General features: G+C 39.4%; 1 protein-coding gene across 1 annotated transcript in view; it reads right to left on the bottom strand.

Annotated features, from left to right (window-relative positions):
- LOC134001057 (uncharacterized) overlaps nt 1-26,533 on the bottom strand; it is a 45,811-nt gene that overhangs the window by 13,458 nt on the left and 5,820 nt on the right. Inside the window, exons 6-20 of the mRNA XM_062440596.1 lie at nt 25,935-26,055; nt 25,520-25,579; nt 25,050-25,210; nt 24,619-24,715; nt 24,362-24,467; nt 22,773-23,505; nt 20,718-21,649; nt 11,848-11,915; nt 11,502-11,582; nt 11,154-11,367; nt 7,672-7,757; nt 7,208-7,362; nt 7,003-7,108; nt 5,895-6,061; nt 3,645-3,769 (exon numbers count right to left, since the gene is read on the bottom strand). Of these exons, the coding sequence (XP_062296580.1) occupies nt 3,645-3,769; nt 5,895-6,061; nt 7,003-7,108; nt 7,208-7,362; nt 7,672-7,757; nt 11,154-11,367; nt 11,502-11,582; nt 11,848-11,915; nt 20,718-21,649; nt 22,773-23,505; nt 24,362-24,467; nt 24,619-24,715; nt 25,050-25,210; nt 25,520-25,579; nt 25,935-26,055 (3,212 nt within the window). The remainder of the gene's footprint in view (nt 1-3,644; nt 3,770-5,894; nt 6,062-7,002; nt 7,109-7,207; nt 7,363-7,671; nt 7,758-11,153; nt 11,368-11,501; nt 11,583-11,847; nt 11,916-20,717; nt 21,650-22,772; nt 23,506-24,361; nt 24,468-24,618; nt 24,716-25,049; nt 25,211-25,519; nt 25,580-25,934; nt 26,056-26,533) is intronic.

A 26,533-nucleotide genomic window follows, 5' to 3' on the forward strand; every position in this document is an offset into this window, starting at 1 on the left:
ATTTATTTTCATTTGGACCCCGTCCTCTAAGCATTTGGATTCAGTCTAACAGACTTATTCACATCAGTGTCTGCAGCCCCGTGGTTCACTCACTGAAGAAATGTGGATTGAGGACACATAGTCCCGTCAGTGAGCCGGCGTCTCAGAGGTCAAACAGGAGTGAATTGACACAACATTTAGGCACAAAGAGATCAAAGCCTGCAATGCGCTAAGCCTCGTGCTACCTGCGTGCGGTGAATGACAATGTACCCCCTTTCCTTGCACTTGGCAGTTGGCAGGGGTACAGGGAAAATTAAGTGCTCACATTCGCCTCACACGTTCACCTTATTTCTGACAACAGCGGATGCATGGCTGCCTTCAATCACCCTCACCCAGCTAAAAATAATACCCAAACATGAAGCATCCTCCCTGCTGGCAACACTGCACCTATTTCCCCGCAAGGCTGTCAGTTCTTCAGCCAATGGATCAGGCTCGCAGAAAAGTGAATTACATGCCTGTTCTCGCCATTTTAATGACATTGATGGAATTTGCATTGACCCGCAGAATAAAAAAAGATGTAAAACAGAGGAAGGCATTTAAAAAATGTTAAGGGATTTCTGGGGATTATACAGAGAGTGGAAAATTGGTTGCTATATATTAAACATGGCACATTTTGACGCCATAGTGCATATTCCACATTAATGCAAAGTACGGTAAGATGCCTATTTTCGACTCTTAGACTATTTTGGTGCTTAAAGTCTTCTGGCAGAAGCGGTGCTAAGTCTGAAGGTAAGAAGCCGTATCATAGATTTAAAGTTCCTGAGACAGATGGTGCATCCCAAACCTATAACTCCTCTCCAAAACACAAATCCCCAAGAATCCTGCTGACAGTTTGAGTGGAGGGAAAAATTCACAGCTCAGCTTGGTGTTAGTCTTTGCTTTCAGATGCCAGTAAATACTTCAAAACAGCATCAGAATAGCTACACTTTGTCTGCGGACGATGCGAGGGATTGGACAATTGGGAGACTCAAGTCCGTTCGATTTGTGAGTTTTGATCGGACATGACGCCCTACCCTGATTCTGCCATTATTACTCACTCACAAGCGCTTCGTCAGCCTCACACGCACATATACACACCTGAGACACCAGGCTGATGGATGTCTCCTGGTTTACAACATGAAATAACACCTCTCCACAGACAATGTTCATCAGGACTGGCAACTAACTGAACTAGTTTTAAACTAAAATGGAGAATAAAATTGGAGGCATGGCAGTTTTTCTGTGACTCATTATCTCAGGGATCCAGTTAGAGGGAAGATTTCTGTTGCCAGCAAGGAAATCAACATGGGAATGGTAGGCAGATAATTACTGTATTCACCCACAACTTCTCTGAAATTGACTGTTAAGAAATGGGAATTACTCCATTAGTGCCAGCTTGTCCTTATACTAATGACTAAGAGTGCAGAAGAAGGATTTATAATTGGTATGCTGTAGTTAAAGGAAAAGTTCAATTTTGGGGGGAATTATGCGTATTTACTTTCTTGCTGAGAGTTAGATTAGAGAATCGATACCACTCTCAAACATGAGGGAGGTATTGATCTTCTCCTGTACGTTTTGGGAAGAAAGCAAATAAGCACATTTCCCAAAATGTCAGACTCTGGTTGTCATAAAAATGTCATAATCTCAAATTATGTGCCCTAAAATCTGCATATTTTCATCTGTGTGTGCACAAATAGACTCACTTTATACTATTTGGGAATGATCTGACATTAAAAACAGAATAGCTAAATATGGAAGCAATAAATCTGAAAATTTAGAGCAGCAGTCACTGATGAATACATATTTTGAAAGGTTGTCAGGTTTTTAAAAAAAAAACTCTTTTCATGCCACGGTTGATGAGAGGCACGCTACTTTATCACCACACACAAATGAAAACGTAAAGGCTCCAGAAACCAAAGATAGATATTTTTCCATCATCAAAGACAGAGACGTCCCTGTGTGAGAAATAACAATAGACACACAGAGACATACAAACAAGTCTCAGGGGTCAACAGTCAGATCCATTATCCTAAAAGTCAGTGAACACACACACAGAGCCACCAACCTTGAAATGCCATCTGTGAGAGCATGAAAATGCACTTTGTCCTTTAAAGTCTTATAACGACAAGAAGTTCCTGGAATTACAACCCAAAAACTTCACCTTCACAGGTTTCACAAAGATATAGTATATATGGTCGTATATATAAAACAATGCATCTGTAATTTGAGAGAAAATATACTCAAATAGGACCCTTAGTTCATGGAAAAATCTTTCAGAGAAAAGGAATTACAATGAAAGGCTTTCATTCAATGAAATCCGATATAACCAAGAGCCCCCAACTGAATTTTCCAAGACAGGACTCAATATTCTCGGGGCCTCCATCATCTCAAATAATCAACATCATAAAAAATAAAAAATGAAAACGACACGGATTACTGCTCACTGAGGGCACTGGATAGGCATAATCCAAAAATAGTTTTAGCCACCAATTTTTTAAAATCAATATTAATCTACTTGTGTGATGTAATTTCATGCTACACAGCCTATACCGCGCAAGATAATCCAATCACCTCATCTCTCAGTTAGAGGAAAACATCCGGGTTGACAGTTGATTCTCCGCGTTGTGATGAATTGTAAATTTATGTAAATGTGAACTTCATCTTAAATGCATAAGTTTGGGCACAATGCAGAAAAATCTTCCTGCCAGTGGGCAGGGCTTCGATGAGAACTGATTCAGAGATGATGGTATCTATCGGGCAGTAAAACAGGAAATCATGTTGATGTATTTATGTTGCGTCTATTTTTCTTGGCATTCACTGAGCTAGTTTCTCCCCCGTGATGTAGCTCACTATCAATTACTCACTGACACTTGCCAGCAGCAAAAGCATATACAGACAGCTTACTGTAGATTTATGATCGTGACTGGAATATGAAGCAGGATTCTGTTATGAAATGTGCCATGAGAAATGTTGAAAGCTCAAATGAGAAAGTTGTTATTTCTTATGATCCTATTAATGCCATGAACAAGCAAAATCATAAATCACTTTTTAAATCTGAAACATTATTAGATTCTCTCTTGGTGGAGGCCAAAACCGTCAGTCTCCGCATAACGATGATGTGAAAAATATGAAGTGACCCCAGCGATGTGAGCTACTGCGGATGTATCTCGGTGGTGGAATTGATTATGGAAATCGCACTATTTTTCAACTGAAATGTAAATGAGTGTGCCAGGTTTAAGACAGCAGCAGAATATAATGCATTTCCTATAATGACTTCCAGGAGCCTCAAAGCCTGGAGTGTGAGATTTATACCATCGTCCCTGTTTCATTGCCAACAGACTGATGAGGACCACTGCGCTGTTAACGGCAGCGGTGGCTGAACCTTAGCGTAGTATATCAGCATTTCCATGTTAGCAAATAATCAGGGTCTTGACATCTTAGCGAGATGGCACTCTATCAGTTATGTGGTGACAGCAAAATGGAAAGATGGAGGCAGTTACATGACGGGAACAGACTATAGATCATTAGCACACTGGGTACTTCTGTGTTGTTCATCAACAAATCAGTTGGGTGTCCCTCATTACTGACACAAACGGCGGTAACAAACACCTCAGTAAGACTCTTACACAGTATGGGTGAGTTCCTGTGGTCTCTCAGCCTGTTCGGGGAACACAGGATGCGGTGGCTCTCCAATGGGGACGCAGCCTAGAGATTTACTGATTGCGTGGCTCAGCTTTTTGGCCGGAGACTTCTGTGAAGAGGACAGGACAAACAGAGTATCTGTCACCTTGAGTATTGTATACACTGTCATTGAGTTGGAATAGTAGGAACAGTTTTAAGCTGCTTCAGCGGTAATATATATAACTAGGTCAACAGTTTGTTTACTCTGTCAAAAGTGTGGATCAGCAGCAGTAGTTTGTGCATATTCAGTAAGTGCATGTGTCTGCTACTTCAGGTGCAGTTCTGGTGGCTGCGGTGCTGTTATACAGAGCCTCAAAACTGCACTGCAATCTGGCAATTATGCTGCTTTCACTTCATATGGGGCGCAGGATAGAGAATAATATAATATAATATATTCATATCATAAAAAAAATTGAAGGTAGTTGTATGATTGCAGAGTTGGTTTAAAATACTGTGCATTGACAATTTCACACCTCATCCGTTAATTTTGGGTTTAAGTATACTGAGCAACATATTTTGGCTGATGTGAGACATCCATGTGTGTTTGATTCTCTGGCACTTAGATGTAATTGCAGGATAAATTGGACCTTTAAGTCATAAACAGTTTTCTGGTCATAATTACAACTTTGATGTTCACATAAAATATATTTACAAGTCTGAAACAGGTCATTACAATAACTCTGATATGACATGAATGCAGCATAACTATAACATAAAGTGCCATCTCTTCTACAATGGATACATTTTAAAGGTTTTTACACAACTGTTGTCAGGGAAAAACATTTTTGATGAACATCATTAAGAAAAATAAGAATTGTCTGCTCTTGGGGGTATATTTTGTTTTCAAATATACTAATTAAGTGCCACAAACGCTTGAAACTGGTAGCTACTCCTCACAGTTTAATCAGCTTTTTAATGTGACGACAATATTGAAACAAACCAGTCAAAACTGCCCCGCAGTCATGTCACAGTAGGAGAAAAAAACATATTCCGGATAGAGTGCAGTCTGAGTCAGTAGTAAATTAATATGTTGAAACACTTATGAATCATCAGCAATTTTGCACCATCACTGAGAAATGTAGAGTCACAAATTGTGACTGTAATACATATATCAAGCATCAACGCATCTAGGGATTTTAGCATTAAAAAAAACAAAAAAATACACGCTATGAATACTATATTTATTTTGAGGGGACTCATGCTGATGTTAGTTACAGTGGTCCCCTGTGGTAAGAGCTTCCTGATGGCCAGAAATGTATCACAACTGTGTTCATGTTACACTTCCTTGTATTTAATCTATTAAATTATTCTATACATTTTACACATTTTTGAAGCATTTTGATGTAAAGCACATTTAGTTCATTAGTAATGAATGTTTAAAAGAAATGAAGTAACCTCTCTTTGTCTACAAAGATCATACATTTTACATTTTATAATTTTGATATTCAAATATAAAAGCTGAAAGTAGATATAGTGTGCTGAGTAGCACTAAATATTGGCCTTGCCCCTACCTGAGTAATCATGGCCTGTAATAATACCTGCTAATCAGAATAGTGGCAGATGGAAAATTCTGCCAAATGCCAAAGACAAATATTACAGGTTGTTTTGAACGTTAGAAACCAAATGGCATGTGGTAAACAATGTCACAGGCATGCAATTTACACCAATTTGTCACAAAAGTAAAAAGGCATCATGCTTTTAACAAAAGCCAATAATGGCTTTATGTACTGGACAAAATGATTTATCCACCTACCCTTTCTGATAAATACCATGAATGCTTTTTTGTACTTCAGACACTGTTTTGTGTTTCATGCACTCAGGCATGTCGTCCCCGTCCTGAGTTTTCATAAATCAGTCATTCCTCTCTGTGTAAAACTGAGTGGGACAGGAATTGGCTTTGGGATCCAGTGCCTGTGACTTCCCTTGTTTCGATTTATAACATAATGATTGAGCTTTGGGGAAATGCAGCAACATGGAGAATGCAATCAATACAATTTCATTGGCCAAAATGAGTAAAAAAAAACATAAAATCCCTCTTGGATTGCTTCGAGAGGACAGGAAATGTAGGGAGATGGCTGAATGATGTGCTATGTTGTAAAATCATTCTTCGCACTCAGAGAGATATCGACTTTTGAAGTGTTTAGAAAAGGGACAAGCTCGATGCAAAATTGAAAGTGATCAGGGCTTTGTCTTACCCAAGATGAGTGCTCCTTCATCTGGTGCTGGTTGCTATGGGGACCATTGGCATGGCCACGCCAGAAGCAGCTCTGACAGAGCTGGTAGCCATGGCACTGTTGGCACCGATACCGGAAACCCATCATGCTCTCACTCCGGCAATATGAACATTCCACCGGATGGAAGACTGAGCGGTGAAAAAATAACAAAGACAGGATTTTCTTTTCTTGCTTTTTCTTTTAGAGTAAGTCAAATCTTTACTTACAAAAAGGGTGAAAATATATGTACTAACACAGTCCATCTCAAGTACCCCTTTAAATACACAAGTCTTCAAGTCTTCATCTTCCAAATGTGTTCAATTTAAATTATTTTATACTTGGACGTTATTTAACACTATTAAAGGACCACTGTGTAGAATTTAGTGTCATCTAGCATAATGGATTAAGAAGAAATGGAATATAGTATTCATAAGTATGTTTTAATTAGTGTATAATCACTTAGACATGAGAATCTTTGTGTTTTTGTTATCTTATAATGAGCCCTTTACATCTACATTGGGAGTAGGTCCTCCTCCATGTTGCACCCCCATGTTTCTACAGTAGCCCAGAACGGACAAACTAAACACTTGCTCTGTAGAGTGGCTTACAAGTTTTTACGCAGCAGCCATAGGCTCTCCTACACGCTTGAAAGGGAGGGTGAGGGGTATTCATTTGGATGTTTAAATTATTTATTCATTACTTTTTAGCTTTTTTGACTCTCTTATGGTTGTAAATGGGCTGTGCCTTTCATACCTGGTAGTGATTATGACAATACATATAATGTAAGATTGATATCACACCAATTTATAATGATTTTTTGTGTTATGTTCCTTCTATACACACATATGAGAACATATTTTTTGCTAAATTATAATTTCTTTTTATTTCAATTAGCTGAGTTGCACCACCATCTTTCTATGTACCACTGAAAACTCCAGAAATACAAGTTATCCTGTTTGGGGAACATAATTTGAATGTCAGTTTTTGGACAACATCAGTTTAAAAAATGAGAAGCTTGCATGTTAAAATGTTGGCACTCCAATATGGATGTACAGAGTAAACATACACATTTTGAGAATCCAGGTCTTACCATTTTCAACATTAGCGAGTCGGTGCATGAGTGGTAGCCATACGAGGCATTGAGGCGGAGGATCTGCCATCAACACATCCAAAAACGTGTTCAGCATGATCTTCTTCTAGATACAAACACACACATGCATGCATCAGTTTACATACGTTCATCATTAGAGTTTACCAAAAAGATGCCCTGCAAGCAATAAGTATCCTCCACCTACCTGCTGAGGGAAGCACGTCCGCACTGAATGCTCCGTGTAACCAAACGAGGGGCCCTCGAACACAGCTGTGGGAAGTTTCAGGACCTCTCGAAGAAACTGATCAAACTTAGCAAACACCATAATTCCACTTGAATCAGAGATCTGTGAGAAAATATCTTAGAGACAGAAAATGCCAGAGTTAATGTTCTGCAAAATCTGAGTGCAAAAAGGCTTTTGGCATTCCTGTGAATGGAAACTATTGATCCATGGTGCATACACTTTGCAGATAGTTAAAACATATACAGTTAGAGCATGCATGTAGCAACAGTGCCCCTGTGTGTTTAATGTGAGCAACTACATGAACACTGCAGCTGTCCCAGAAGACATCTACAGCTAACCAGGATCTCAAATTTTATAAAAAAGCAGCTCAATCACATCTAAATATTGGCACATGCTATATGTAAGGTCGTCAAATATGAACTTACAACGTAGTTTGTCCACAATTTTTCCTCCACACATTGTTGCCAGCATGGCTTTCATTGAGAAAACTGTCAGCTTCCCATGGCTTTCACTGAAAGTAGAGAGAGAGGAGACGTTCCAACAGTACATTTAAGAGTGACCATGTGACTTAACATAATTACATAATCTTACACTTTTTTTCTCTTTGGGATTTACATTTTTAGATGTATATTATTACTTATTCTGTTGTTGTTGTATTGCTGTTGGCTGAGAGAAACAGCTAGTTTTTTCTGTATATGCAAGTACAGAAGAAAACAAATGAAAATGAATATACTAAATTAATCTTTGAATCTTTAAATTGAATCTTGAATCTTGGCCTGGGAACGTCTTGCGATCTCCCAGGAGGAGCTGGAGGGTGTTGCTGGGTAGAAGGATGTGTGGATTTCCTTACTCGGCCTAATGCCACCGCGAACCGGCCCCAGATAAGTGGCGGAAAATGGATGTAATGGATGGATGGTTGAATCTTTTAGATGTTTAATTCACCCATGTTCATTTCAATACAGTCAGAAGTTTTGCCACTACAGCTTTTGTTGGTCTTGTATGACCAATAGTCTTTGGTTGCTAATATTAGCTAACGTTAGGCAGAGACTTATAAAAGAAAACAATCTCCTCCAGGAAGAAGAGAGGTATTAGAGGTGTTACATAGACTCAGTTTAGGAAAGGATAATGCTGTGTTTGCACAGAAATATTATTATGACCATTCATATCAATAATGAAGTTTTGAGGGGAATTCTGCTGAGACTGCAAGTATGAGATTTAAAAACAGAGGGAAATATGGCATTAGGATAAACATGAGCAATCTGTATAAGCTAAAATATATTTGAAACACGAAAATCTCAACAATTTTAAACTAGACCTTGAATTACGTCTTAACAAGGTACATGTAATTATTAAGACGCCTCAAGATTCCTTAAAATCTTTTTAACTTGCCAAGAGAGACCGGCTCTTTCATTTCAGATTCATTTAGCTCCGGCTTCCGAGCAGAGGTAATAGAGTACATGAAAGCTCTCCTGCCTAATTCAGTTTGGACCTCAGGGACAGATAGCGAGACCGCTTCCTGTGATCGCAGACAATAATTTCCACAAAGTTTTCCAGAGATACGGCAGCATGAATAATAACGAAGCAGCACCAGAATGGCCTTACAGATAAAAGTAAACCAATTGAATGGGCCACATGAATGGACAGGGCAGGAGGCCAATCAATTTGAGCATACAAGGTACAATAATGAGAGAGAGCTTTACGGTCAATAATAAACCTCTGTGCTCCATGATGCACAGTGTCTGGGGCCTTCAGCATAGAGCAGGCATTAAGAGGAGGAACATACAGTAAAACCTCACCGGAACTACTTCAGTTACTTCAGGTATTGTCTTTTACACAGCGCACTTTGTGTCTATTGTGAGATGGAGGATGAAAATCCAACATTCGTGATGTTATTGCCAAGATTTCCGAGGCCTAAAACCTTGTTGAATGGATTGTTTGTACAGTGTACTCTGGGCTACCCTTGAGGACACTGAGATCACGTTCTTTGTATATTTTCTATTATTTTGTTGTTTGTTTGTTTTTTAGCAACCTGGGATGGAGTTTACATCCTACAATTAAACACTTGGACATGGACTGCATTTAGGCTTATTCTGGTATATTTAAATGTGATTATTTCAGGCCAACTACAATGTTATTCCTGGCAGGACGGAGATTGCGTGGCATTCAAAGCAGCATTTAGACCTTTGTGTTTGGAAATTAAATGCTAAGGCTTTATTTTAAAGGCCCTCCATTTCCAAACAATTTCCTTGAGAAAATAGAGAATGTTATTTTATTTACAGTTTAAGTGGTTGAGTTGCAGAGAGAGAAAAGCTGCAGAGATGCATCGATACCAATGCTTATATGAGTCCAGTACTGGATCAGGTATTGGTGACAATGAGCTGATCTTGTATCGGATATTTTAATTAATAACAATTCAGTAAATTAATATCTATGTATTTATTTATTATATTTTGTTTTACAAAGTTAGGAAAGCAATGTTTAAGTCAAACTGATTTTGCCTCACGCATTAAAGATCCCAGTCTCCTTAACACAGTGAGGCATACAGCTTATTAATTAATCACTGGTATTCATATCAGCAAACACTCAAAAAAAGGATATCAGTATTAGGACTTAAATGTTGGATTGGTGCATCCCAACAATAATTTAAAAAACCTCTCAGCATTGGAAATATCTTATATTAAAATATCCCTCATAACATTTTATCTGTCCTGACAACTGAACAAGTAAAAAAACGTCTCATGTCGAGCTGAAACAATTAGTCAATTAATCAATTAGTTGATCGAAAGAGAATTAATCAAGAACTATTTTTGATAATTTTTCAAGCAAAAAACACCAAACATTTTAGATATTTTAATGTATCTCAGCTGACTGTTGAAAGTAAGTATTTTTACAGCTGGGTATTTTCACTTGGCTTTAAAAAATGTCAATTAGTTGGCTGTGAATCGATCGTCAAGTACATATAGCGGTAGGACAGCTGAGATGTGAAGCAATTACTGAGCCTTGACCTATTTGTCACAATAGAAGTCCATTTAAAAAGTTGGCGTTTCTTCAGTCTGCACATCTTACACTGAGCTCTGCATCCTTGCAGCTATACTGCTTTCAAGATATTTAACTCCCCGGCTTCTCCTGTATTAGCATATAGCTATTTTTGAATGTTTCTTTAATATGTGTTTCTGATCATCAAATGTGTATCTAAGGCTCTGCCAGAGGGGGGCTTTGAGTTCAGTATCAGCATACTCTGTGTCAAGCTTGCTCAAATTGGCTCCAGCGTGTTCTGACTTGAACAACACTTTATGCAGGAATGTGTTTCTCCTCAGCTATTAAAGTATTCAACAGATGATTTTACAGCTATCATCTGGCAAACGTTGTCAAGGTGATAAGGAGCCTTTCTGTCGGGCGTTTTTTGTTAAACACACAAAATGCTAGAATCAGTCTTCACAAATCTGGACAATCTTCTGGTGGAGGAATATTACATCCTGCCATCCACTCAGTGATACAGGTTGCTGACATCTAGGTGCAGCAGGTTCATGTGCAAAAAGTCAAATAAACCACACGAACCTGCTAACTTGTTTATTGGTCCCTCGCATAACTAGGTACTTTTCTATCCTTAGTCCTATTCATAGCATGTTATTATCTCACATGGAGGTTATTTTTATTGTTTTTATGCTGCTTTGCATCTTTAATAATTTCCTCTTGTGGGACAATAAAATATTTGAATTGAACTGAGTTAGATGATGGTTATTTAGCATTTAACATTTTTATTTTGATCCATGCTTGTTGAATAAATATCAAAAGTTAATATTTCACCCACAGTAACAGCTGTGTGTGATTATACTAGTTTTGATGTGACTCTGCAGCAAAAGTTATCCAAACAATACAAGAGGTGATTCACCACCCCGCATTGTACCTGTCGTAGGTGGCCACCATGAAGTTGAGCAGCAGCCCGATGGACTGTTCTACATTGATCTGGTGGGTGGTGGGCAGCCGCTTGTTGAGCTGGTAGTAGATGGAAGACAGGATAGTCTCCAGCCGCGACACATTGATCTCAGCGTTGTGGTCCAATGTGTTGAGCCCATTGTCACGAAAGGCTTCGATCATGTTCCAGACATCCACCAGATGAACTGTGAGGGGGGCAGACTGTGATCAATTAAGCCTGTATTCATGTTGGGACCAGTGTTTCTGTTAGTAGCACAGTGTCATGTCTATTGAAAAGAGGGGAAAATCTTTAAAATAAATAAATAAATAATGCTCTTACGGTTGCATCTCTTTTGCACAAACCGGAGTTTGCAGGCAGTCCGATAAGTTGACAGTCTGATAACATCAAAGTTTTGAGCTCCTGAAAAACAAAACCATAAAGCAACTCTCAAATCAACAAATCTCCAACAAAATCTCCCGTCCAGTTTAATGAAATAAACTCATTACAAACACAACCGGGATTACTCAGGGTACATTTAAACACTATTGCTGCGTTTGTGTGGGAGGAATTATACGTGTGAGAGACCACGCATCTCCTGCGCAACTTAGAGCCAGTCAAAGAATTACATGAGCTGGTTCTGACTGTGAATAGTGTAAAGAGATTTTTCTCAGTCGACTCCACTCACTCATTTCCATGAAGAGCTGTCTCTTCTCCACCATGGCCTTGCCTCGTTTACTGCCTTCCTCGATCATTCTGTGGCAAATCAAACAGCAGAACATGTAACACTCACTGTTCAGACACTCAGCTTGTTAATAAATGTGACACACAGCTCCTTTCATTGCCCACAATCATTCAGATACCGAGCAAGTCAGCATGATTTATATACATTTTATATTATTACTGCAATGAAGAAAAATGTTTCAAGAGAATGGACTAAAGAGAAGAACATGAACAGGAGCCAATATGTATGTGTGCATTCTTTCCTCTTTATTATTCATCCTTTGCATCAAGGACCGTATTAGTCATCACACCAGCTCCTCAGTTCGTGAAAATATAGATGGTCTGGCTTTGGTTGAATTTTTAACAGAAGATAAAAACCGATTAAAGGGACAAAATGTATTGTTTTTACTAATTTCAATAATCGGACTGAATTGTTTAGTTCAGGATCCTAAAAAAAGAAGAATAAAAGTGACATTGTTATACAATAATCTGTCATGGAAAGCCCCTATCAGTCTAAGGTACTCAGTTGGAACTAAGAAATATGTAAACTGTGACTTTAATTCAAAGGAATAGTTCGACATTTTGGGAAATATGAAGCTACAGCCAGTGCCGCTTAGCTTAGTTTAGCTAGCATAAAGACAGGAGCAAACAGCTAGCCTGGCTCAATCCAAAAGTAACAAAATCCACCCACAAGCACCTCTGAAACTAATTCATTCACATGTTATGTGTTGTCTATTTAATCTGTACTAAAAGTATGTTGTGGTTCTTTAGAGTCTCTGCTGTTTGTCTGGCAACTTCGCAGTGAGAATAAAAAAACAAAAAGTCTGTGTTCACCCAACAAATAGTCTGGCACATAGCCCCTCTAAACCACAAATTGTCATTTTCACACTTAGTTTTTTTTAATGTTAATTATTAAGCTTTAGCCATGAGAGTGGTATCAATGTTCTCATCTTACTGAAAGTGAATAAGGGTATTTCCCAAAATGTCAAACTATTTCTCAAGTTTTTTGACAGTCTTATTTAGCATTAATACAAGCTGCACAAAGACAGAAATGAAAAAGGGTCTTCTGTATTGAAAAAAAGACAGAAGACCACAAAGCTTCCTCTTTTCAATATACAAGTATCAGATGTTGTACAGAGGAACAAAAAGGGCGCTCACGACTTTTATACCAAAGAATTGAACTCAATTGAACAATTTCCACTTTCATTTTTGTGCCAATGCTTATTTAACTTTTATGTTGTGCATTTTTAAAAAGGATTGTAGGTGTCTGTTTTTGCTTTACTCAATACTCCTGTTTGCAGAAGACAAAGGCCCTTTGAAACAACACAGGTTTCAATACTTCATTCATTCCTTCAAATAAATCATATCTTTTAATGTTGTGTTTTAAGTCATTTCTTCAGTCATTTTTCTCAAAGGGTGGATATTTTTATTTGGTACACTTATCTATAATTGTTCTTCAGTAGTAATCTTACATTATGTTCCTATATAATCAACATATTAGCAGTGTATATTTCTGGTCTAATGTGTAGTAAATACTGTAATATCATCATGTCTTTGTTGAGATGATACATGACGGATATACTATCTTCTTTGACCACATATTCATTATGATACATTATATTTTTTGAATTAGAGGCATGACATCAGTTTTGTATATCTGATTTTATGAAGATTTCAAAAGTATTTACCTGTCGCTGGCTGAATGTCAAACAAAGTGAACCGTTAAACGTCGACCCTGTGAAGAGAAGTCACATGGAGAGAGTTAGTGTGGGTATCTTTCCACTTGATGTCACCATTACTATGAGAGATAAGCTATTCCCCACTGACAAAATGTATTTGACTTTTAAATAAGTAATTAACACTCCTCCCCCCTCGCTCCCTCCTTCAAGGACTTCATTAACTCTCAATTTGTGCTTTTGTTTCCCGTCTCTCTCCTCTTGTGGAGGTATTGGTGAGCTGGCTGGGGAACACTCCAGTGCCCGTGGTCTGTGCAAATGATAATTCTCCATGACATCCCGCTCAGCAGTGACTGCATCCTGTGGGCTAATGACACCAACTGAGCTGCAAAGGAACCACTTAATGATGACGGACACAGACCACATTACAACTAGCCAATGAGTAAGAAGCGCTGGGTTCCCCCAGATAGCCTTGGACCAAGGGACCGGGTGCCCATACATGTCCGCATCATCTGCGTGTTCACAGGGTGCATTCGCCAACCAGGGGGGTGATCGGCTGATCAGTCGAGTGTGAGCAAAGAAGACATGGTTCTGCTACCCTCAGGAACTCTGCAGACAGAGGACAATGCCTCTCTAGTTTTTGCCTTTTTTTGCATCCAGCTAGTTTCCTGCTCATTTCAGAGACACTCCTCTCCTCAGAGAGATCTCTACTGTCATGACATCTCCTCTTTCCCCTCACAAACGTGCTACTCTGGCTTGAGTAGTTTTTTTTGCTTGCTTGCACCAGCAAGGACCCCTTCCACTGAAATGCAGTGTTACCTTGTTATCAAATTAAAATAATTGGTATTAAATGATGATTATTTTCATTTCTCAATTTATTGATTTAGTCTATGAAATGCAAAGAAACTGAAAAAAAAATTCACCATTTCCCACAGCTCAAGGTGACATCTTTGTCAAAAGACCAAAAATATTCTGTTTACAATGATATAAAACAGATAACAGCTGAAAATAATGCAAATTTGAGACGCGGAACCACAGTATTTTGGCATGTTTGCTTTAAAAATCTAAATCAAGGATCAGGAATCAAGGTCCACTTCAACCATAACTGTACTTGAAGACACTTGGCGAGCCCAATTACATCTTAAATTGCATCCTAAGTAGGGCAACGCAAACTGTATTTGTTGTTTTTCTGTTGTTGTTTCTTTTGTGATGATATGTCAGAGAAGCACCACTGCACTTTAGAGGAAAAAGGGCAGAAAGATTTGCTATGCAGTGGGAGACCCAACAGACACATGTCAGCAAAATAACACAATGGTTCATTGTAAATATTCAGCCTGTGAAGTAACTGCAGAAATCCATGAGTAGGCAACTCGGGCCTTGCACTGGCAGAAAAAGATCTGAGAGCTTTGCATGACAGCGAATGACAGTTTGAGACATAAGTTGAGTATTTAATGTAAGATGAAGAAGAGAAAAAACAAGTCCTCAATAATTCATGACAAAATGAATTCAGAGACCGGAGCAGATTCAAAGGCACATACCAGAATCAGTGATCTCATTGAGGTAAAGGTCTGCTGTACACTGTAATCACTCATTTGCACATAAATAATCTAAAGCACATAATAGTTCTGATGTGAACCCTTTTGTGTTGCAGTAAGACTGTTTAATAATGATTAAAGGCCCGTAAAGGTGCATTTTACTGTAACCGCACCTTCAGCTTCGAGGTAATGACAACATCCTTTGACGCGAGTCAACATAAGGACTCGGTTACTGCAGTATCTCCCTTCCGCTGATATCATTCACTTCTCCGTTTCTACGAGCCTCAATTCTCACAGTGCAACACTTAAAATTTACTTCTGAAGCGACAGCAGCGCACAAACGCAGCCATATATTGCTGATTTAACTGCTTATTTACCTTGCTTTCTCAATGTAAACGGTGTGTCGTGATGCCAGTAAAAAAAAAAAAAAAAATTGGATTATGAAACAATGGCAATCCTGAATCTGTTTTATTCTAACTGGTGTCTCGACAACCGAGTGAGAGGCAGAGCAGAGAACTGGCCTTTACCGGAGGAAAATCACGCAGGTTGCGTTTAGAGCATCATCATCATCATCATCGGCAGCAGCAGCAGCAGCACAGCAGCAGCATCAGATGGGGAGGATAAGTGGTCCAGGGTGAATAAGGAGGATATTTCCTCAGTGATTCACAGCCGCACTCTCACCTTTGATGAATCCACGCGTGTGTCCGCCGACGTTACAGCTGTCCGAGCGATGAGAAACGGTTCCGACCATCCATCATCGTATTTCAAGCTCCTCTCCCGTTTCATTCGACTTCAATCTTGGGAACTGCGGTTGTAGCCGCACATAGAGATGTATGAGCTCGGCATCATCAGCGACCCAGCAGCAGAGGACGGCAGAGCGCAAACAGGCACGGAGATGCCATGCGCGGCCACCTACTACACTTTACGCATGTGCGCACGCACTTTGGTTAAAGGCGCACTACTACTATTGCAGCTGCTACTGAAATGCGATCCTCAGCATAATAGACTGGAGATGAAACCAGAAATACTGATTAAATTTAGTTTTAAAGGGGCACTCCGGCAGTTTAGTTCACAAGAGACAGATTATATGGTAAATAAGGCTGAAACTAACGATTATTTTCATTATAGATTAATCTGGCGTTTCATTTTCTGATTCATTGATTCGTTTTTTTGGTCTATAAAATGTCAATAAAAGGAGAAAAATGTCCATCATGGTTTGCCAAAGCCTGAAGTGACACCCTCGACAGTTTATAACCCACATATATTTATTTTTAGAGGACTAACGAATTATTGAAGACTGAAGAGACCAGAAAATATTTAATATTCAAGAATCTGGAATCTGAGTATTTGGACATTTTCCTCTTAAAAAAGTAACTCACAATGATTAATTGATAATCAGTTGTCAATCATTTTTGACTCTAATGTTCATTTTCAAATGAATGAAGCAGTGGCCAATATATCTTGACTTTAAATCTCCAATAACACTGGGCCATACATTAAGCAACTCAACAGCATTTTCCATCAGACCATGCCAGCCAACTCCCCACCTCCAGTTAACTGAGGCTTTCCAAAAAAATTAACGACCCCTTCCAGACATCTTTTAGGAGATAAACAAATAATCTACTTCTTCTCTCTTATTGAAAAACCCATTATCTATGCAGTTATTTTATGTCTCAAAAGTTTTATTGGACACAAGATGTCTCTTACTTCACTAAAAAAGTCTATTCTCACAGTTTGTGCCCTGGAAGCTTCAACCTTCCCAGTCACACACATTAAAGCTGCACACTGGATGATGATTGTTTTCCAAACCAGCTGTGAGTTTTCATGCCGAATCCAAAAATGGTTGACCTCGATGACATCATTAAGATTATTTGGGAACATCCGTCCAGAGAGAAAACTGAACTTCAAAGAGTCCCTTAAACCTGCTGTGAGTAAGAACAGAAAACACACAGAATCCATTTCCTTTCATTATTTATTCATAATAGTCTATAACTTTTGATAAAATACACTTTGTTTACAAGTGCTGATTACTATATTACATTCACTTGGAGTTGAAATGGAGACAAGATGACACAGACATATTAAAACAAATTCACCTAGTGACAAACGTGACATTTTAAAAAACGGTGGTGATTGCCCAACAGACTTTAACCCCAGCCAATTCTACATCAAGTGCTCTTCTAAATTCACACACAACAGCTAAGTTCAGTGAGAGGAAAGAGGGGGACTGCTGCCTGACTCATGTTTCAGTCCTTATTAACAAAGATTTCAGCTGCCTTTTGGGGTTGTGATTGAATGTTTTTGTTCATTTTTGTTATTTTTTTTGTTAATTGTTTTGCAGTGCAGTCCAGTCCCCAACTCCACACGAGTAAACACAGCATCCTATTATCACAATCAACCAAATAAAGTCTATTTCATTATTTATGGGGCATTATGTAAATTTTTGTTGACAGATTCAAACACTCACAAACCAGTTTTAGTGAAGTAACTATGCTAAGTATGTGGAAATCTCTCCAGATTCTAGCTCTAAAATCTTAAAACCAATTTTCCACAAGTCATAATTCTCCAATTTTATAACAAATACATTTAAAAATGGACGTGGGATAATCCACTGACCTTAGGTAATGACACGAATATAGACAGCTCAACGGACACACATACTAGACAACATCTCTATTGAAAAATATAGACCAACGGATCCATTGAAAAACCTGGGCCATACAGAACGTCAGATACCTGGGCAATTTGAATTACAAAAGTCAAGTTATTCTCTGTACTGTGGTCTGTCCAGTCTAAATAAAATTATAGGAAAAAACGGACAGCCAATATATTATTAGAGTAAATACCCTGTTGATTTTCAAAAACAATTAGCAAATAGATTTTTTTTTATATTAAAATATATTAATTAAAATATATTACTTTGATTAACTAGTCAGACATTAAAAACAAGATCTGATTATGTTGTTTTCTTAAGGAGACTTTGGCATATTACCTTGGAAATAATCACTATAAAACTGAGGCCCAACTTTGCACCTCCAGGAAATTTCAAAACATAACTGATGCGTCTTTATTCGCAGTAAGCACAAACACTCGACGAGCCTGCTGAGGCGACGCTTCACACTGGCCTTCTTGCATGTTAAGGATGTGGTAAAGTAAGCATTAACACACTGCTAATGTCATGAAACAATGCAGCTTGTAAGAACATCCTTGTGTGTATCACATACACATACATTATTGTGTATTAAATATACAGAATACAGTATTATTTAATGCTTACAATACTAGGATAACTCTCAATTCTCTGGTAAACGGCCTTTTTAAAGTGAAGCGTTACAGCAGTCTGTAAATCGGTGTGTCATATTGTACCCCAAAATCATTTTTGTAAAACTGAAGCGTGCTACGCTGAATCATCTTATGATTTACACTGATTCAGCATGGCATGCTGAAGCGTTTAGCGTTTTCTGTTCTGTTCTTTTCCATTTACTTTTTTTCCACAGTGAAAATTATTTTGTAAATAAACCGCTGGATATGCTTGAGCAAGATGTGCTGCATGAATAAAATAAAATAAAATTCTACATCTATGCATATACCGTGAATGAACGAATATTTACAATGAAATAAACAAAAACAATTATCTTCATTTTCTCCCCATGCCTTGAGTGTTTTTTTTCGTTGTTTTTTTTACTGTTTGCCACTGCTGCTGATATTTACTCTACCTATACAGACAGAAAAGCATAAGAAAATCCACTTCAAAGGACACAATATCTACAAAACCGGCTTTTTGGGGGGAAAAAATGCTGGTTTAAACAGTAGGAAGTGACTCTAGACCTTGACCTGAAAGGGAAAAGATCTTGATTTGCTGTCGCCAAAAGGAACATATAGGCATTTTTTATATATAAATGATTCTTTTTTCCCCCTATGTTTGAATTTAAGTGCTGTACACAGTTACTACCCTTGTATTCAGGTGGTTTTTAAGTGCTTCCACCTGTAACTGTTAGTCAAAAAAAAAATAAAATCATGTTACGTGCAATCCTCACGATTTGATTTTTATAAAGTATAATTCAAAACTCCTTTTATATTCTCTTTCTAAAACTATACATGTTCTTTTCTAGTTCTTAAATCTGAGTGTGTTCAGTAATAAATGAACAGTTTTATATAAAATAGTTACTGTAAGTTGCACTTCCCTGCCATGCGTGCATAAATGCCAAATAGGAGGTACTCTACAACCAAATGATTATCATTAGCGCCCTTTTTTTTAGTTTGTTTTTTTGCCTTTAAACCATAACTGATTAGGCCCAATAATAAAAAGTGTCAGTCTAAAACAACAACAGTCATTATGTTCTACAAAAATATCAACATTCATATTTCCCTCCTTTTTTTAAAAACTACACAAATATATATTTAAAAAAATATATCACACTAATCCTAGCCAAGTGCAAACATTGCCAGATTTTATATTCGTCACACATCTGACAAACTACTGATTTGATTGAAAACTGACATTTCTACCAAAAATTGCACAAAACAACTTTTGTTAGATGTTGGTGAAACAAAAGACCATCCAGTGTAAATCCTTGCCTTTCCAACAGCGACCACATGCTGTTTCTCTTTCTTTTTTTTCTTCCTGTTGTACGGAGCGTGGCTAATGTGCTTTACCCCAGCAATGATTTCGTAATTGATTCTGAATGACCTGCTTCTGCTTCGTGCGTTGATTCAAATCAAACCACAATATCTTCTAGTTATTAATTTCATATCATCGTACCACTAAACATGACACGCACAGTTTCGAGGGGCCGATGCAGTCATCATGACAAAAGGCTCCACATCCTTTGCACATGATCATCGCCTTCAGTCGGCAGTAGCATTTAGACTGCACCTCCTCCATGTTGGAGCCCTCTATGAACGACTGTTCAGGTGAGGGCTCGCTCTGGTTACCGTGGTCTAATGAGTGACCTGCTGGTATGGTGGTGACAGTCACGGAGAAAGACATGACGCTCCCGTGGACGCCACCGCTGTCAGCCTCTGATGAGGTCGTGGAGGAGGCAGTGCTTGCAGTGCTGTGGTTCAAAGTGTGAGGTACAGACATGCTGATAGTGCCACTGTAGCATGACGCTACCACGGGTTCCTGATTATCGAGCGTTCTCTGGGTTTGAAAGGCAGGCGGCCGCTGGTGACTGGGGTCCATTTGGGAAATATATGGCTCGGAATTTCCTTGATTACTATTGCAGAGTTCGAGGTGCCTTTGGTGTGACTGAGAAAAAGGGCTGGTGTCTTTGGCTGTCGCACTGGTGCTGCTGTTGTCTGCACCGTCTTCTGATCCAGGCTCAGTCTTTATGTTGGAGCAATGCTGAATGCTCCCTACTTCATCAGACTTGGTTATGGAGTATCCCTGCTGCTCCGTTTTAACCCCAGAAACCTCCTCTTTAGCCACCTCCTCTCCTTCTGTGCTTTCCCTTTTTAAACTGGACACAGACGTGTTTGGGATGGCGGACTGGTGCAGTCTCTTGTTCTCTGACCCTCGGCCGTATGTGGACACATTGAGCAGGTAATGTCCAGTCATGGCAGGCCTCGGCATCCTCTTACGACCCAAAAAACCTACAGAAATCCTGGGTCGGTCCTGATGCTCTTCTGCATGCATCATCCGATGGGCTTCGTACTGAGGCGGATGAGGCCCCAGACCTGCATAAGGCTGGCTCTGCTGGACTTTCCTCTGCATTAGAGCCTGTAAAATCTGCTCCTGAGTCTCCTTATCAGGAAGTTCCCTGTGATGTCTTGTGTATTCTGAGAAAACCCGTCCTGCTGTATTGAACTGGAGGGACATCTGCTTGTCAGGCTTATGCTCAGCACCACCACCACCAGCGGAGTGTGACGTCTTCCCCTTATTACCTGAGGGGAAGTTTGACATCTTCACTTCCACCTTGGCCAGAGGTTTTGGGAGGATCTGCTCTAAGGGAACCTCTTTTCCCTGCAGAAGCTGAGTGACCAGTGGGTTGTTTGCAGGGATACAGGAGCTGGTCCTGGTTGATGATCCAGCAGATGATGCGTTTTCCTGCCCCTTCAAAGTATGCACAGACGAAGGAATGAGTTGTGATGATGAGTCTGAACTCTTCTGAATGCCATGGAGCCCTGCAGTAACAATTTCAGCAGAATTACCTCTGTGTTTGTCGTCAGTCTTGCTTGAGTAAAAGGTTTGAGACACACTTGGACTTTGCTGACCGTTAGAGTCCAGCGGGTGGGAAAGTGTCTGACTGCTGCTGCTGCTGTTAACTGGTAACCTCGTTGTTGCCTGTGGCGATGTTGGGCTGGGACTCAGGGAAGGTTGTGCCTGCTCAGCGCTGCCTCCACCTGGCCCCGGGCCTGACACAGCTCCCTTAGAAGCAGATGATACTGCGGCAGCTGCTGCTCGCTGTGCTCGGGCGAGCTGAGCTTTGGCTTTGATGTCAGCCAATGTACGAGCACCAGTGCGACCTGGGCTGCTAAGTGGTGCTGGGAGGGGTGCTCTGGGTGAGACTTGGCTTGGTGACACAGTAACAGGAAGAATTCTTGACACTGGAATCTGGAAAATGATAAGAAAGTGACGTTAAAAAATGTTTTTAGACATGAAAATGTATGTAAAGGAGAAACACATCCATAAACAAAAATTAAACTCAAAGATTTCTCATAGTTGAATACACTGCTTAGCCAGCCCCTTAGTGATTTACTAGCAAAGCCTGTTTGGTTCTGTTCACACCCGGCATGCGTCTTGGGTGATCCGACCACAAGTGGACATCTTTTAAGCACGTCAGTTCACACCTGGCATTAGAACACGTCTCCACATGCGTCTCAATTTACCACTTGTGATAGATCTCACTTCCCCGCTCTGTATGCAAATAATAAACACGTACATCGTTTCTGTACTGTGGTGAAAGGCAGCAATGCACTTCCCACTCCTAGTCTGTGGGAAATTAAAGAAGAAGAAGATTGCAAAGACTTTGACGCACAGGGAAAATAAAAACTTGATGGCACAAGTGGAAATCAGACAGCGTGTTTTCGTGTGTACTCCGTCACACAAGAATCCATTTTGCCTGTTGTTGTGGCTTCTTCTTCTTGTTTCGCATTTTAATATGACGCCGTTGATGCGTGAATGACTACATGCTTGTAGTTCTGTATTTACGCAGAGGATGTCAGTTGAGTAGGCGTCTACTCAGCGTGGCCCAGGACACATTTTGTACACGCTATGTGGCCCAGACCACCTCTGAATGTGGTCTGACCAACCGGATATCAATGTGTCCTCTATGCATCTTCGGTGCAATCACACGTGTACTTAGAGCTTGTGATCCACTTGTGATGGGAACACCCAAGATATGCTTTATTGCCATGTGTGAACAGAGCCTTTGGGAGATATTAAGCGTAGAGATCAATGGCAAAGAAGGAAATTATGCAGCAGGAGTTGTTGGACAGGTTTCTGTGGACGTTGTAATACATTCTGACACATTCTTTGATTTGTTTTTTTGCGGGGGTTTCCACTGGAGTGCATTGTAAGTGCTGGGAATCCAAACTTACTACAGCTGCTGTCCTCCACAAAGGACCCAGCTTTCAACTTTTCTTTTAAGCCTACATGTGGTGATTTTGTTTTTTAAACTAAAATGACAGATTTTCAGTGGAGTATGCCTTCAAAGGCTTCACAAATGCACTCCTACCTTGAGTGGTGGAACTCTCTGATTTGTTGCAGGAGTAGGTGTAGCAGGGCTGGATATGGATGATGCTGGAGGAGATACAGAGGAGACTGAAGATACTGAGGAAACTGAGGACATACGAGGCCTTTTTTCTGGCGTCAATTCACCCTCGGTCTCACTGGTAGACTTTCTTTTCAGTGTCTCTGGGGAGCCTCCAGGCTCAGGGATGACCTCTTCACTCTCCTCAGCAGGCGTAACCACAGACACCGGCTGATCCTCTTTTAACTCTGGGCTGGGCTTTGGTGGAGGGCTCTTCTTGACAGGCGACGGGGGCAGTTCAATTTTATTCTCCTTCATTTCGGCTTTGCGCTCAGTTTCAGGCAGTGCACCTGCTGTGCTTCGTTCTACACGTCTCTCAACCTCTGGTGTTTTCACTGCAGGCGTTGGCCCAGACTGAGCTGCTGTGTTCAACTTACGATCCTCTGCATATTGTGAGCGCCGAGTCTTCATGGGCTCTGTGGTGAAGAGAGATTCTTTCTGAGCAGGCTGCACCTTCAGAGGCTCCTGTGATGGTGTCCGCGTTGGCTTTGTGTCTTTCACAATGGTAGCGGCAGCATTAGTCTGGCAGCTGTCCTTGGTTTCCTTCATTGCTTGAGCGACAGGTCCTGTCTGATGAGGATGGGACTGGGGCCTGGCAGACTCCTGATTCAGATCAGCCTTTGTCAGCTCTTTGGATTCCTCATAGCTGAGCCCAGAACTGTTCAGAGAGGAAAGTATGAGGACAGTCAAATAATTAAATTAACAAAATCACTGGAGATTTATAAAATACTAGCTTTTACAGGCATTGCTAGCAATCTACTTAAAGTTGTGCTTTGTGCATGACAATCACTACAAATGAAATCAAATATAATAATTGAATTACTTGTATTGATTTGTAGATTAAAGAAAAACAGATTAGTTTCTCAGACACCCTCAATCTGTGTTCATTTTGACATGCATTAAATTACCTACTTTTATTTAAATAAATGACAAATATTCTACCACTATTTTTTATGAGTGGCCTTGTACTATAAGTAGTAAGAGATAAGGCAAACTCAAAAACATCCATACAGTCTCTTTCATTTTATCCATTAACATCTTGATACACAATCAGTGATCCCAGTGATCTAGATACATTTCAAAGCAGCACAGATAATGCAATTCGATTTTGCCTTGCCTTTATGCAATACACTATGTTGTGGTAGGAAATACGATGCATTTCAATATGATGTGATGCATTTTACAACCATTTCTCAAAGAAATCATACTAGGCATTCATCTACTTCAGTAATGTGCGCGTTGGATAAGGGGATCCTATTCGGGATCTTATTCGATTAACTTTTAATAATCCTTTAACACATGCTGCTATCTAATAACACTGTAATACTGCAATAAGAAGTTAAATAATGTTAATTACTTAAAGACAAATATCCTGCTGGGGAAAAAACGATCATTCTACCATGTGTAAGCCTTATAGGGAGGTAGTCCTGCAGTGTTTTGGCATTTGGGAGAATATATAACAATAACCCTTCAAACTTCTCCAAACAAAATTTCAATCATGAAGGACAACCTACTTTTCACCGAAATAGTTTTCAAAGAAGGCCTCCTTCCAGTGCTCAACTTTCTTTTCTTTCTCAATTTCTTGGCGCATTCGTAACTGCAACTCCGGGGTGAATTCACCTGTAAAGAAAAAAGTTGAACAGTGAAAAAAGAAAAAAGAAAAAATCCCATTATTCTTGTTCTGTGCAGTCACACGAAACCTTGGTGACATAATTTTTCTTTTAATGTGAACTGAATGCTGTTATTATCAGTTGCATGTGGCTGTACTGACCCTCAGCCAGTCTCTCCTTCCATGACTGTGCTGCTGATGTGAAGAACTCATTGTTTAAGGCAGAACTAGTGACCTTCAGAATGCCGTCCATGCAAGCCTGGGGAGAGGAGGCTCAATGTTATGACTAATATCATCAAAACCACCATCACTGCATAAGCACACTGAATTATGCTTCTTATATGTGAATATCTAGAGTTAGTGAACATATGGTAGATGAATGCTTTACAAAAAAATTAGCTTTATGCTGTTTCTGAATTGTATATTTAAATATGTGTAGAGAATATTTTCAAACTGTTAAACAAGATAGTTTAAGATATGATGACAATGGACAGAAAATATGTTAAATGACATGAAATAGTATTACATTCTCTACATTTCGTGCAGGATAATGCAAAAATAAGTATAAAAAGAATGCATAATTTTAGAGCCACCTGCCGGTCAACTTCAGGCAGAAGTTTGAGCAGCCTCTGTTGGCAGTCTGGGGGCAGGACCGAAAGAGTGTGCTTGTTGATGATTGCCCGCAGGTTGGTGTTAACCAAAATAGAATCTGGTGTCTCCACATCTATTTTACACTTGGTACGCTTCAGCTGCCCTGTAAGACAAAGCAGGAAATAGATGCAAGCCAGCAAATATATCGCAATGAAAAAAAACAAAAACAACTTATGTCAATCTTGCAACTGATATCTCAAGTGATTTACTTTCAAATGTAGCCAAATTAACTTTATTAATTTAAAATGTTACACCAGAAGAAAAAACAGGGATCTTACTCTAATAATACTGTCAGAAATGTCATATCACAAGAGAGATAACTAAACAATTAACAGGATTAGAAGTTAGAAAACTCTATTTATTGCACTGTGTCTTTAAGATTTCCTAACTACTAGATGGACGTCAGGCTTACCTGCACTAATGCGACCTGACCTCTGAGGAACCTTCCTAGGTACGACCGGGTGGCAGAGGTCTGTTTAAACAGAGGAGGAAGAGCACAGGAAATGTTCTGAGAAATTGTAAGACAATGATCTGACTGTTTCAAGTTTCCACACTGACGCTGCCAATTATTATGAGTCATGTTTGGATAACGCTACAATTCCTTTTGTAGTCTAGTTGTGACAACCTGTAATACTAGTAAAATACATAAGAACTGCATCAACTGCGTCATTTGTGTTCAAAATTGTGTGTACAACCATGTAATGAACATTAAAAATAAGATCAAAATCCCACCTCGGCTATGTGATCTGGATGAGCATTTATTTAGTAAGCATGTGAGCATTTACTGATTAAAATCTATATTTGTTAATATAATAGCTACCACCTACCTGGCTTGGGGGTAATGTTGTCAGCCATATCTTTGATGGTCTTCAGAAGCAGTCTGGGATTGGAGGTTGCTGGCATGCCCCCCTGCCTGCGCTGGTTTCTCTGTTGCTGCTGCTTCAAGGCCTAAATATGAGCAAAATAAGGAAAGAATAAATAGTATGAGTTCTCAGTTCCAGAGAAAAAACGTGTGAATGTGTGAAACCCCGTGTTTGCCTGTAACTACACCCTCAGGGCCACTTGCCTGGTTAAATAACAGCTAAATAGCAGTACAGCAATGAAACATAGGTTGCGTAACACAAGCATAAATCATCTCTGTGTCGTAAATCTGTCAATAAATGTGATTACCTCACAAACAATGTCAACAGATTTAAGAAACAAACCAAGACAGTTCACTCTGTGCCTTTCTTTTGTTTGAGGTGATTGAAATATATAGGAAATCACAGAAGGAAAAATTACAGCTCTTATATTTTAGCCAAAATGCCATCTTGTGGAGCTGCCTTTGCCCAATAAATGAATACAAATTGGTCTTAGAGAGCTGAAAACTCCACACCAGCATAGATGGAGTGAATTACAATCTGTGCAATCAAGTGAAATCTAATTA

The sequence above is a fragment of the Scomber scombrus genome, chromosome 19, assembly GCF_963691925.1.
Source record: "Scomber scombrus chromosome 19, fScoSco1.1, whole genome shotgun sequence".
Lineage (NCBI taxonomy): Eukaryota > Metazoa > Chordata > Actinopteri > Scombriformes > Scombridae > Scomber > Scomber scombrus.